Source organism: Salmo salar, chromosome 16 (genome assembly GCF_965601325.2).
Source record: "Salmo salar chromosome 16, fSalSal1, whole genome shotgun sequence".
NCBI lineage: Eukaryota > Metazoa > Chordata > Actinopteri > Salmoniformes > Salmonidae > Salmo > Salmo salar.
In genome coordinates this window covers 10,168,043-10,180,637 of record NC_138306.1, presented here as the reverse complement: position 1 = coordinate 10,180,637, position 12,595 = coordinate 10,168,043, and the positions used below count along the sequence as shown (strand labels likewise).

At 43.5% G+C, this 12,595-nt stretch overlaps 1 protein-coding gene across 9 annotated transcripts in view; it reads right to left on the bottom strand.

Annotated features, from left to right (window-relative positions):
• LOC106573121 (suppressor of tumorigenicity 7 protein homolog) overlaps positions 1-12,595 on the bottom strand; it is an 82,229-nt gene that overhangs the window by 47,283 nt on the left and 22,351 nt on the right. The window contains exon 1 of one of the 9 annotated variants that reach the window (XM_014147832.3): positions 11,831-12,044. The exons of 6 other annotated variants lie outside the window; for them this stretch is intronic. In XM_014147832.3, coding sequence (XP_014003307.1) covers positions 11,831-11,996 — 166 coding nt within the window. In that variant the 5' untranslated portion in view covers positions 11,997-12,044. Of the gene's footprint in view, positions 1-11,830; positions 12,045-12,595 lie in introns of those variants that run through there. 2 more of the 9 variants (XM_014147830.3, XM_014147831.3) reach the window with 2 other exon arrangements.

Sequence of the window (12,595 nt, the reverse complement as noted above, 5' to 3'; positions counted from 1 at the left end):
AACCGGTTTCATCAATAAGTGCATCGACAACGTCGTTGCCACAGTGACATTACGTACATATCCTAACGCGAAGCCATGGATTACAGGCAACATCCGCACCGAGCTGAAGGCTAGAGCTGCCGCTTTCAAGGAGCGGGACACTAATCTGGACACTTATATGAAATCCCACTATGCCCTCAAACGAACCATCAAACATACAAACCATCAATACAGGACTACGATTGAATCCTACTACACCAGCTCTGACGATCGTCAGATGTGGCAGGGCTTGCAAACTATTACGGACTACAAAGGGAAACTCAGCCACGAGCTACCTAGTGACGCGAGCCTACCAGAAAGGCTTTTATGACTTTTATGCTCACTTCGAGGCAAGCAACACTGAAGCATGCATGAGAGCACCAGCTATGCTCGACGACTGTGATCACACTCTCCGTAGCCAATGTGAGCAACACCTTTAAACAGGTCAACTTTCACAAGGCCGCAGGGCCAGACGGATTACCAGGACGAGTACTCAGAGCATGTGCGGACCAACTGGAAAGTGTCTTCACTAACATTTTCAACCTCTCCCTGACCGAGTCTAATAACATCATGTTTCAAGCAGACCACCATAGTCCCTGTGCCCAAGAAAGCAAAGGTAAACTGCCTAAATGACTAACGCCCTGCCCTGTAGCACTCACGTCGGTAGCCATGAAGTGCATTGAAAGGCTGGTCATGGCTCACATTAACACAATCATCCTGGAAATCCTAGACTTATGCCAATATGCATACCACCCCAACAGATCCACAGATGACACAATCTCAAAATCGCACTCCACACAGCCCTTTCCCACCTGGACAAAAGGAAAACCTGTGAGAATGCTGTTCATTGATTACAGCTTTGCATTCAACACCATAGTACAGCAAAGCTCATCACTAAGCTAAGGACCTAGGGACTAAACACCTCCCTTTGCAACTGGATCCTGTACTTCCTGATGGGCTGCCTCCAGGTGGTAAGGGTAGGCAATAACATCTGCCACGCTGATCCTCAACACGGGGTCCCCTCAGGGGTGCGTGCTTAGTCCCCTCCTGTATTCCGTTCACCCACGACTGCATAGCCAAGCACGACTCCAACACCATCATTAAGTTTGCTGACGACAACGGTGGTAGGCCTGGTCACAGACAACGATGAAAAAGCCTAGAGATGAGGTCAGAGACCTGGCCATGTGGTGCCAGGACAACAACCTCAATGTAAGAAATACAAAAGAGATGATAGTGGACTCCAGGAAAAGGAGGGCCAAACACACCTCCATTCACATCGGCGGGGCTGTAGTGGAGCGGGTCGAGAGATTCAAGTTCTTTGGTGTCAACATCACCAAACTATCATGGTCCAAACAAACCAAGAAAGTCGAAGAGGGCATGACAACACCTATTCCCCTTCAGGAGACTGAAAAGATTTGACATGGGTCCTCAGATTCTGAAAAAGTTTTACAGTTGCACCATCGAGAGCACCCTGACCGGTTGCATCACCGCCTGGCATGGCAACTGCTTGGCATCCGACCGTAAGGCGCTACAGAGGGTAGTGCATATAGTCCAGTACATCACTGGGGCCAAGCTTCCTGCTATCCAGGACATATATACTAGGCGGTGTCAGAGGAAGGCCCACACCAGTCACCCAAGTCATAGACTGTTCTCTTGGCTAATGCACAGCAAGCAGTACCGGAGCGCCAAAACGCTCCTTAACAGCTTCTACCCCAAAGCCATAAGACTGATGAACAATTAATCATATGGCCATCCGGACAATATGCATGAACCCCTTCCTCACCCTTTGTTTTTACACTGCTGCTACTTGCAGTTTATTACCTATGCGTAGTCACTTTACCCTACCTACATGTACAAATTACCTCAACTAACTTGTACCCCCGCACATTGACTCAGTATTGGTACCCCCTGTATATAGCATCATTATTGTTATTTTATTGTGTTACTTATTTTTTGGTTTCAAATTGAGTCTTTATTTTAGATATTTTTTTTTTTAACTTTAGCTTATGTAGTAAATACTTTTGTAACTATTTTATGAACTGCATTGTTGGTGAACTTCTTTGGGATAGGGGGTAGTATTTCACGTCCGGATGAAAAGCGTGCCCAAATTAAACTGCCTGTTGCTCAGGCCCAGAAGCTAGGATATTCATATAATTGGTAGATTTGGATAGAAAACACTCTGAAGTTTCTAAAACTGTTTGAATGATGTCTGTGAGTATAACAGAACTTATTTGGCAGGCAAAACCCCGAGGACAAACCGACCAGGAAAATTATTTTTGGAGGTCACTCTCTTTTCAATGTGTTTTCTTTGGGAACCTAGATTTCTAAGGCAGTTGCTTGCAGTTCCTATCGCTTCCACTGGATGTCAACAGTCTTTAGAAATTGGTTGACGTTTTTCCTTTGTGTAATGAAGAAGTACGGCTGTTCAGAACGAGGCTCGAGGGGTGTACTGTTTGATAGAGGCGCGTGACCAGAAAGCATGCTCCACATTGTTTTCCTCCGGTATTGAACGCTGTTTATCCCGTCTTAAATTGTATCGATTATTTACGTAAAAAAATACCTAAAAGTTGTTTTAGGAAAGTTGTTTGAAATGTTTGGACAAAGATTACAGGTAATTTATGAGATATTTTGTAGTCATGTTGCGCGAGTTGGAACCGGTGTTTTTCTGAATAAAACGCGCCAAATAAATGGACATTTTGGATATATAATGACGGAAGTAATAGAGAAAGAAAAGGACCATTTGTGATGGTTATGGGACATATTGGCATGCCAACAGAAGATCTTCAAAGGTAAGGCATGCATTATATGTTATTTAACACTTTTGTGTTGTGCCTGGCGGGTTGAATTCTGATTGTCTGTATTTGTTTGATGGGGTGCTGTCCTCAGATAATAGCAGGGGTTGCTTTTGCTGTAAAGCCTTTTTGAAATCGGACACTGTGGTTGGATTAACAGAAAGTTTATCTTAAAAAAAATTGTATAATACTTGTATGTTTGAGGAATTTTAATTATGAGATTTCTGTTTGAATTTGGCGCCCTGCAATATCACTGGCTGTTGTCGAGGTGGGACGCTAGCACATATCCCAGAGAAGTTAAGGGCTTGTAAGTAAGCATTTCACAGTAAGGTCTAAACCTGTTGTATTTGGCACGTGACAAATACAATTTGATTTGTGCACTCAGTTTGGACTAAAACAAGTGGTGTCAAAACCAACTAGAGGCTCCAATCAACTTGACTCCATCACAGGCCTGTAAAGGCATCCGCATGCTTTGGTTCGCCTGGCGCCTAGATTAACTCGGCTAGGCTATTCGAACAAATGTGCTCACATACTCCCTTAAAAGACCTAAGCATGCAAAATGAGAAAAAGCTGCAATAGTAATGTTTGTCAATCTTGAGACACCATACACTTCCTCAAAATAGTCAGAATTAATGTAACTCAAGAAATCTGTCATTAAATGTACTTTTTTTAAGAGATCTTAGTTGCGCAATTTTACATTAAAATATTTGGTGCAGGGTCAAGTGAAAAGATTTGCATGAAAACAAGTCGTCTATCATTGAATGACAACACTTAATTGAAGAATCCCTACTGTTGACCATTGGAGAAATGCTGTGTGTTTGAATCTAAGAGGCTTTGCCATGCTATGTTGTCGTCTTAGGTCTCTCTTTATGTTGTGTTGTCGCTCTTGTGGTGATGTGTTTTTTTGTCCTATATTTTCATTTAATTTATTTTTAATCCCAGCCCCCGTCCCTACAGGAGGCCTTTTGCTTTTTGGTAGGCCTAGTTAAATAAAAGGTTAAAGAAAAAATGACCGACAAAGGGGTGTAGACTTCAGTTACCGAAATTCTGCTTACCTCGAGAAAAATTGTGTGCACGAACAGCCCCAAACAAAACCTTCCACAAGACCAAAACGTCACAAAATGTTGTCATGATATAAACACGAACTGTTCGTATTGGGAAGCATGCGGATGCCTTAAGCCAGCCCACCTGCGCTTGACTGGTAGTTCTGACCATCAAACCACACTCTGGTCAGCAGGCCTATGGTCAGATCAGTGTTCAGAGGGTGCTGCATCCCTGAATCTAAGAGGCTCTTAGGCCTCCAACTCAACACAGCAGATTTCAGCGCAGTGTACAAAGCTCCTCTGGTGCAAGCTAAAGTTGACATCGTCAATGAAGTTCGCACTCCTATCCTCAACCAGGCATTTCCCATCAAAAGGAGCAACATGGATGGCTACTCAAATAAAGGAGCTCATTGTCGATAGGCAGATATGATTGGAAACCTAGGACCCAACTGAGTGCAAGAGACTGTTCGAAAGTGGTATATCTCATCCAACATGCTAAGAAGAGATACTACGAGGATGAAGTCACATCTCAGGACCAAGGACAGTGGAAACTGGTTTAAGTCCAATAAAAAGCTGATGGGAGCTGCAGAAGACCAGAGTGGGGGAAGATGACACAAGAGCATGAAACCTTAAGTCTTCACTTTTCTTCTGTGTGGAAGGACGCCACATGCAACATCCCAAGCTCGGAGGTTGAAGACAGGATCTTAGCAAACATCACTACTGTATTGGACGTGTCACTACAGTATTGGACAGGTCAAGGAACTTATTTGCAAGGTCAACGGGAGAGAAATCAGCTGGCAGAGACAGCATCCATGCCTAGATTCTCAAAACATACAGTGAGGAGCTTGCCCCTGTTTTGACCTACTTGTTCAATGCTTGCCTAAACATTTCTCCACTCAGTGGAAAAGACTCACCGGTTATGCGGTAGCCAAGAAAGGCAGACCACAGTTCCCCCAGGACTATCATCAGATCTCCCTTCTGAGCTGTATTGGAAAAGTCTAGTATTAGGTCCTTCATAATTCTTTCATAAAGGAAACAGAGTCTGCAGCATTGTTTCATGAAGAGCAGATCCACTGACAGTCTTGCTGCACATAGTACAAAGCTGGCAAAAACGCTGTCGACGCTCACTCCAAATTTAATGTCAACGCCACCTTCATTGACTTCACAAGGGCCTTTGACACTATCAACCATTGACAACTTTTACACCCCCTTAGCACTTCAAAGCACGTATGGCTGTTCAGGGCAGAGTGCAAACAGTTAAGTGGGGCAACTTCTAATAAGAGGACTAGCCAGTACAGGCTTGGGTCCCCCAAGGCAGAGTCCCATTCCCGCTCCTGTTTGTTCTCAACCGGATGCCATCTAGTGTTGAACCCATCAAGTATGCGGACAATCCGACCCTTTCTGAACATCTAATGGACTTTCTATCAGGCCAGATGCAAGCTGCTGTGGAAGCAGCCACAGCCTGGGGTCAGACATACTTCCTCACAGCCAATGCACCGAAAGCTAAAGGAATGGTTATAAGCCTCAGGAAGCCTAAAAAAACAGATTGACTCTTCCTCCTGTTGTCCTGAACGGCCAGGCAGTGGAACGTGTGGACACCTTCCAGGTAAACTGATTGCTCCTACACTCAGCGACTCAGGCATTGAGGCATTCACTTACTGTTCGATTGAATGTTAGAATGGGCAAAACAAGTGACCGAAGCGCCTGAGCGTCATATGATCGTCGGTGCCAGGCACGCCGGATCCAGTATCTCAGAAACAATCCCCTTCCTGGGCTTTTCACACACGACAGTGTCTATGGTTTACCGAGAATGGAGTGACAAACAAAAAACGTCAAGAATCGCGCAAGCCAGCAGGTGGGCAACAAACAAATAACGCCGTAATACAACAGTGGTGTGTAGAGTGGCATCTTGGAACGCACAACTCGTCAATCCTTGTCACATATGTGCTATTGCAGCAGACGACCACACCGGGTTCCACTCGTATGAGCTAAAAACAAGAAGTGGCTCTAGTAGGCATGAGCTCACCAACACTGGACAATTGAGGTCTGGAAAAAACATTGCCTGGTCCGTTTAATCCGGTTTCTGTTGAGTCATACTAATGGCAGAGTCAGGATTTGTAGTTAGCTGCATGAGTCCATGGACCCATCCTGCCTGGTACAGGCTGGTGGTGTATGTTTCCCTGGCACACATTAGGTCCCTTGATACCAATTGAGCAGGCTGTTCTGGAGGCAAAGGGGGGTCCGACCCGGTACTAGATGGGTGTACCTAATAAACTGAGAGAGATTATATATATTCATCAGGCCTGTCCTGGAATATGGTTCACCTTTTTCCCAGTGGCCGGTCTGGAGCATGAAGTCACAAGCTTTGCTGGGAGGCTACTGCGTAGCAACCTAGCGGTGCCAAAAGCCCTGGTCTATGTAAAGTACGATCGGCAGAAGAACTATCGACCGTTTTGGCACAAAAATGTGTTCGATCCCCACAGTGAATTATTTAAAAGTTTGCTACAAATCAAGATATTTTATTAAATACTGATACAATCTGACTACTACATTTGTCGTCACACATGACTACATGCTGACAGACCAATTACGGGCCAGCAGGCTATGAGGCAGCTCCGGTTGACTCAGGCAGGATGAAAACGACTACTTCAACCATGATCCTTTGCTAGTTACAGCCACTTTCCCCATGATCCTTAGCGATTTTTTTGGTGCTATTCAGCATTATGGCAATCTTCAAATTCAAAATACTTGTGGATGACGTCAGCACCATCTACTGGATTTATTGGCTATGGTTTGGGCAGTTCTCCCAAAAAACCTGATCAAAGACATGGTAGGACTTCAGAGAAGCTGCTGCTGTATCATTGGAATACCCCAGCCCGGATGCAAGAAGAGATGAGGCGACAACTAAGAAGTGACTTCACTCGGCTACTGAAGGAAGGGAGCCTTTTCCAGGCTCTGATCACAAAACCAAACCACCATAACCTGTGAAATGGGGGACAATACATACAGCCAATCAGTCACACATAAATAACAAACTGTCCTTTCTACCTAGAGCGTACAGACTGACCCTGTAGTGTAGCTGTGGTCATTTCTTAAATTCTTAACTAATGTGCCCAGTGGTCAAATCTGAACTTTTTAACCAAAAAATTACTTCAGATTACAGTTGTGTCCATGTATTTTTATGTTCATTTGTGCTCCTCCTCAATAACCTTTATTTAACTAGGGAAGTCAGTTAAGAACAAATTCTAATTTACAACGACGGCCTAGGAACAGTGGGTTAACTGCCTTGTTCAGGGGCAGAAGAACAGATTTTTACCTTCTCAGCTCGGGGATTCGATCTAGCAACCTTTCGGTTACTGGCCCAGCACTCTAACCACTAGGCTACATGCTGCCCTCATCATGTAAAGAGCATCTCATTTCCTAATGTTATGCAATGATGTTTATATAATAAAACTTAACTGTAAGCCTAGATAGCCTCTACAGTAAGGAACAATGTGTTGTGTAGATAGGCGTAGGTGACTTTCTGTATTTATTCGTAAGCACTTAAATGTGTGTGTGTGGGTGTCATAAATGGATGTTTCCCATTCAGTACTTAGACTAGACAACAGCCCATGGCAGCCTTTGATAACCAGACATTTATTCATCTTTCTTTCTTTAAATTATCCATTCAGGCATGAGCAGAAGAATGAGGCGCCCACAAAGGAAGTTTAGCAACGCTTTGATTACCTACATTAGGTCACCATTCAGATAACTGGGTCAGTACTGCTTAGGCTCTGACGCTAGTGACACCTACTGGCCACAGAGAGAATGGTAGCTTAATTTCCTCTGAAGGGAGTCTTATCTGACTTATGGCAGGTATTTAGTGGAGCTTTTCCACTCTGAGGCCGTGTCTCAACCTTGGTTGTCTCCTTTCCTTCCAGAACCTTGCTAGGTAAGAGGACTTGATAGTTTCCACTAGATTGCATTGTTTTGTTCATCAAGTGCTCAGAGGTTGTGGTCATGAGGGAGAAGTTGATGAGGAAAGGAAGCCTAACTCTTGAGATACAGCTTACAAGTTAGAAAATCTGAAATGTTTGAGGAACTATCCTCTGAATAAGAAGCTTACATGAAAGCTGGAGACTGGGGCATAAAGTAAGTTAATGAGTGAGACATTTTGAAAGCTGTGCCTTCCCTTACTAATTTTATGAGGCAATGAACTTGGGCTCCCGAGTGGCGCTGCGTTCTAAAGCACTGCATCTCAGTGCAAGAGGCATCACTGCAGTCACCGGTTCGAATCCATGTTGCATCACATCCGGCTGTGATTGTCAGTCCCATAGGGCTGTGCACAATTGGGCCGGGGAAGGCCGTCATTCTAAATAAGAATTTGTTCTTAACTGACTTGCCTAGTTAAATAAAAGGTTACAATGAAGTGTGGGACTCAATTCTAGTACAAACAAAATGTTGAGTGACTCGATCGCACCTGTCTGTCAGAACCATTAGTAAGGTAGATGTACGCACACAGACACACTCCGCCTGGCACCAAACATTGATTCCATTCCAGAGACAGCGAGTGCAAGGGAGACTGCATATAGCCCTGAGGAATGCCAAGCACTCCAAACCAGATGAGGAATATAATTATATAGACATGGCTGCATGGAATTGGAATGCCAAATAGACTCAATGGCTTAATACAAGGAGAATAAATGCTCAAATATCTCCTGAACAAAACCTATGGATGGGGGAAAAAAATAGCCTACAATTGATGATGTGATAGGCAAAGTTTCCTCAATACATCTTTTAGGGGCACTGGGCAAATTTCAGGTTTGCTGGGCCCAACATAAACATTGTGACATTTCTGTGCAAATTCCAGTGAGAGTTTACTGTGAACACTGAGGCTGTGCATGCTTCAAGTAACAGTGGCCAAGTAGGTTATTGTGGCTATTTCATCATAATGTAGGCCAACCAGAGGCCTACCATAAAAAAATAGGGGAGAAAAATGCCTCCCATAACATTTTAACATGGAAATAGCAGTTATATCATTCAGCCTACAGTAGCAGCAAATTTGTGGTGTTAAATGTAGGCCTACATTCCATGAGACTTTTCAAAACGACATGCAGGGATTGAAATTAACCTGTTTATCCATTTGTCCTTCAGACAAGGAGGTGATTGAAAATGTGTTTGATGCAAGAAATTAATTAATTTTATAATTATTCCCCATACCATTATTAGAGAGAACCAGACAAATTATGCTACCTTCTGCCTATTGGCTACTTAGCTTATTCAAGCCAGTCTCAAAATACAACACTGCCCCTAAAAAAAAAGCTCTTCACCTGACTCGCTTTTCAAAGATGGCTAGAAATGCACACATTGTGTGCTCTTGTAGGAAGCAAGCTACCCATTGTAGACTCAAAATTAGCTATAAATGGGCTAATAATTCATTAACTAGCAAATAATATAAACAAATGTGCACATGCAGCTCTCGCTTTGATCTCAAAACAAGCGCATCTACTTGCGACGGCTCATGCTGTAAACACAGTCTAGTTCAAAGTGAATGGCACATGTCCATATACAGTGCATTCAGAAAGTATTCAGACCCCTAGACTTTTTCCATATTTTGTTACGTTACTGTCTTATTCTAAAATGGATTAAATAAAATAAATTAAAAAACGAAATATTTTCATTAATCTACACACAATACCCCATAATGTTTGCAAATGCATTAAAAAAACTGAAATATCTTATTTATATAAGTATTTAGAATCCTTTGCTATGAGACTTGAGGTTGAAGGAATTGTCCGTAGTGATCTGAGACAGGATTGTGTCGAGGCACAGATCTGGGGAAGGGTACCAAAAAAGGTCTGCAGCACTGACGGTCCCCAAGAACACAGTGGCCTGCTTCATTCTTAAATGGAAGAAGTTTGGAACCACCAGGACTCTTCTTAGAGCTGGCCACCCAGACAAACTGAGAAATCAGTGGAGAAGGGCCTTGGTCAGGGAGGGGACCAAGAGCCCAACGGTCACTCTTAAGGAGCTCCAGAGTTCCTCTGTGGAGATGGGAGAACCTTCCAGAAGGACAATCATATCTGCAGCACTCCACCAATCAGGGCTTTATGGTAGAGTGGCCAGACGGAAGCCACCCAAAAGGCACCTAAAGACTATCAGACCATGAGAAACAAGATTCTCTGGTCTGATGAAACCAAGATTGAACTATTTGGCCTAAATGCCAAGCTTCACGTCTGGAGGAAACCTGGCACCATCCCTACACTGAAGCATGGTGGTGGCAGCATCATGCTGTTGGGATGTTTTTCAGCGGCAGGGACTGGGACACTAGTCAGGATCAAGGGAAAGATGAACGGAGCAAAGTAGAGAAAGATCCTTGATGAAAACCTACTCCAGAGTGATCAGGACATCAGACTAAGACAAAGGTTCACCTTCCAACAGGACAATGACCCTAAGCACACAGCCAAGACAATACATTTGCAAAAATGTCTAAAAACCTGTGTTTGCTTTGTCATTATGGGGTACTATGTGCAGAAATTAAACAAATATTGAATCAATTTTATAATAAGGCTATAAGGTATCCAAATGTGGAAAAAGTCAAGGGGTCTGAATACTTTCCGACTGCACTGTATGGCAATGGCTATTTGCATATAGGCCTACTGTAGCTCTGATTGGTTATGGCGCACCGGTCTGTGTAGAGTATGAGCCTGAGTCTTGCCTGTCAATGCAATAGAACCTACTCCAATGCACTCTGCCTACAAGAAAATATATTGGTCAGTTAAACTATGCAAGACTTAGTATGCAGAACTGTTTTGGTATGTTACATTGAAAGAGGCAAATATTGAGTTGATTTGAGCACAAATCCAACAGTAGAGCAAAACATTGATAATGGTAACTAAAAAAGGGGAAAACTCTAGAAAGTTGAGTGAAGTTCAACCTTGTGCTTCTCTGAGTGGGCTGATATAGAGGGAACATTGGTGATAGGCCTACTTACTACATACAAAATCACTAAAAGCTTAGTAGTTAGGCCTAATTCACCAGCTGTGAATCTGAGTCTACAGGCCTGAAACCCAATGTTTTTCACTCCAGCTACAGTATGGTTGTAGTATCATATGCGCCGACATCATTCATAACTCCGTTTGTACCATTTGCATGAATTCAAACTTCAAATACAGAAAATATAAAGACTATTCAAATCTACAGCCTGGCCATTAACCAAACTTTCCTGCTATGGAAAGTGGGAAACCCAATTAATGAGTGCACCTGGAGTGCCAGGGATGTTTAGCAGGCTAGGATCAGATTGCTCATTGAATGAGCAGAGCGGTCATTCCTCCCAAAGGCTTCTTCTAATCTAACACACTTGATCATGTTATAGTCCTACACTAACCTAATTGTCTTAGTCTTACTTCCTTGGGATTCAATGCCTTCCCCTAGTACCCTCAGGAATATTTCTGCCATTGAAATCCTTGGGTGGGCCAAACAGTATAAACTTAAATGACTAAAACCAGATTAAGTATGTAGAAAAGATAATGGGCATATATATTTTTAAATAATATCATCTTTAAGAAATAACAATCACCAAAATAAAAGCTAAACAGTCAGGGAGAATAGAACATTCCCAAAACAATGAAATTAGCAGTATTGATTTTGTTATTATGTTTGAGCAAAAGAACACAGCTTTAGCCATGGCAAAATGCATAGAATTGCAGGCGAATTGGCTTTAAAGCGCATGGCAAAATATGTACAATTGCAGGAAATAAGCTTTAAAACGGTCAAAATAAATCTTAGCTCCATGGAGAACTGTGAAGAATTGCAGGAAATTTGCATTTTAAAGCCAAAGTTTCTCTACACCGCCAAGATGGGGGTGCGGCTGAGCCCTCCACCACCTAAGCCCATTTTTGATCAAGAAAAAACACTGACCCTGACATATATTGACTAGCAGCACCTGTACAGAGTGCACTTGTGCTGATGCTAGCCCGCTCTTGACACTTAACTTACTTGGCCAGCCTGGAAAGGTCCAGGCAGCTCTGGTGACTCGAGGACAGCTCAGTGTTAGGAGCATTGAGGGACAGCTGCCTGGTGAGGTTCTGTAGTGTTTCCCTGGCTTAGACTTTCTCCCAAGACAGGGGGCAAGAGTCCCCAAAACAACATCCAAGGTTGACATTTTCAGATTGGTGGCTATTGAAAGCAGAAATGTTGAAGCGAACTAGAGCGATTGGTAGGGTAGGGCAGCCTGGCCTGTCAAAGGAATGGCAAACATTGCTTTCTGTGCTCATGTTACTGACTGCACACAACTTCTAAATTAAGGCCCCCATTCCAGTTGGATCTAGCTACGCTGTGTGTGTGTGTGTGTGTGTGTGTGTGTGTGTGTGTGTGTGTGTGTGTGTGTGTGTGTGTGTGTGTGTGTATAGAGACATCTGAGGGTCAGTTTAGCACAGGTCCCTCTCACAAACACAAGGGACATTGGTATTTTCACCAAGCTGACACAAACTGAAGTCGCCAGGCTAGGAGATCTCATGAAATCTTAGGGTAGGCCGACATAGCCAATGCTCTGGGCTATATGATGCTCGAGAAAAAAACAAACATGCGTAGGCCGATGAGCAGATTTGAGCATGGACCCTACACCAGTTGTTAGGGTCCATGGCAAGCAGAGTTCTACAATGTTGGCACAAAATGGCCCAAGCAAGGTGCCATTTGGGACACAGACTAGATGCATGACAGGGTTTGCCCCATTACCAACCCTTAGGGCTGTTCTCTCACCTC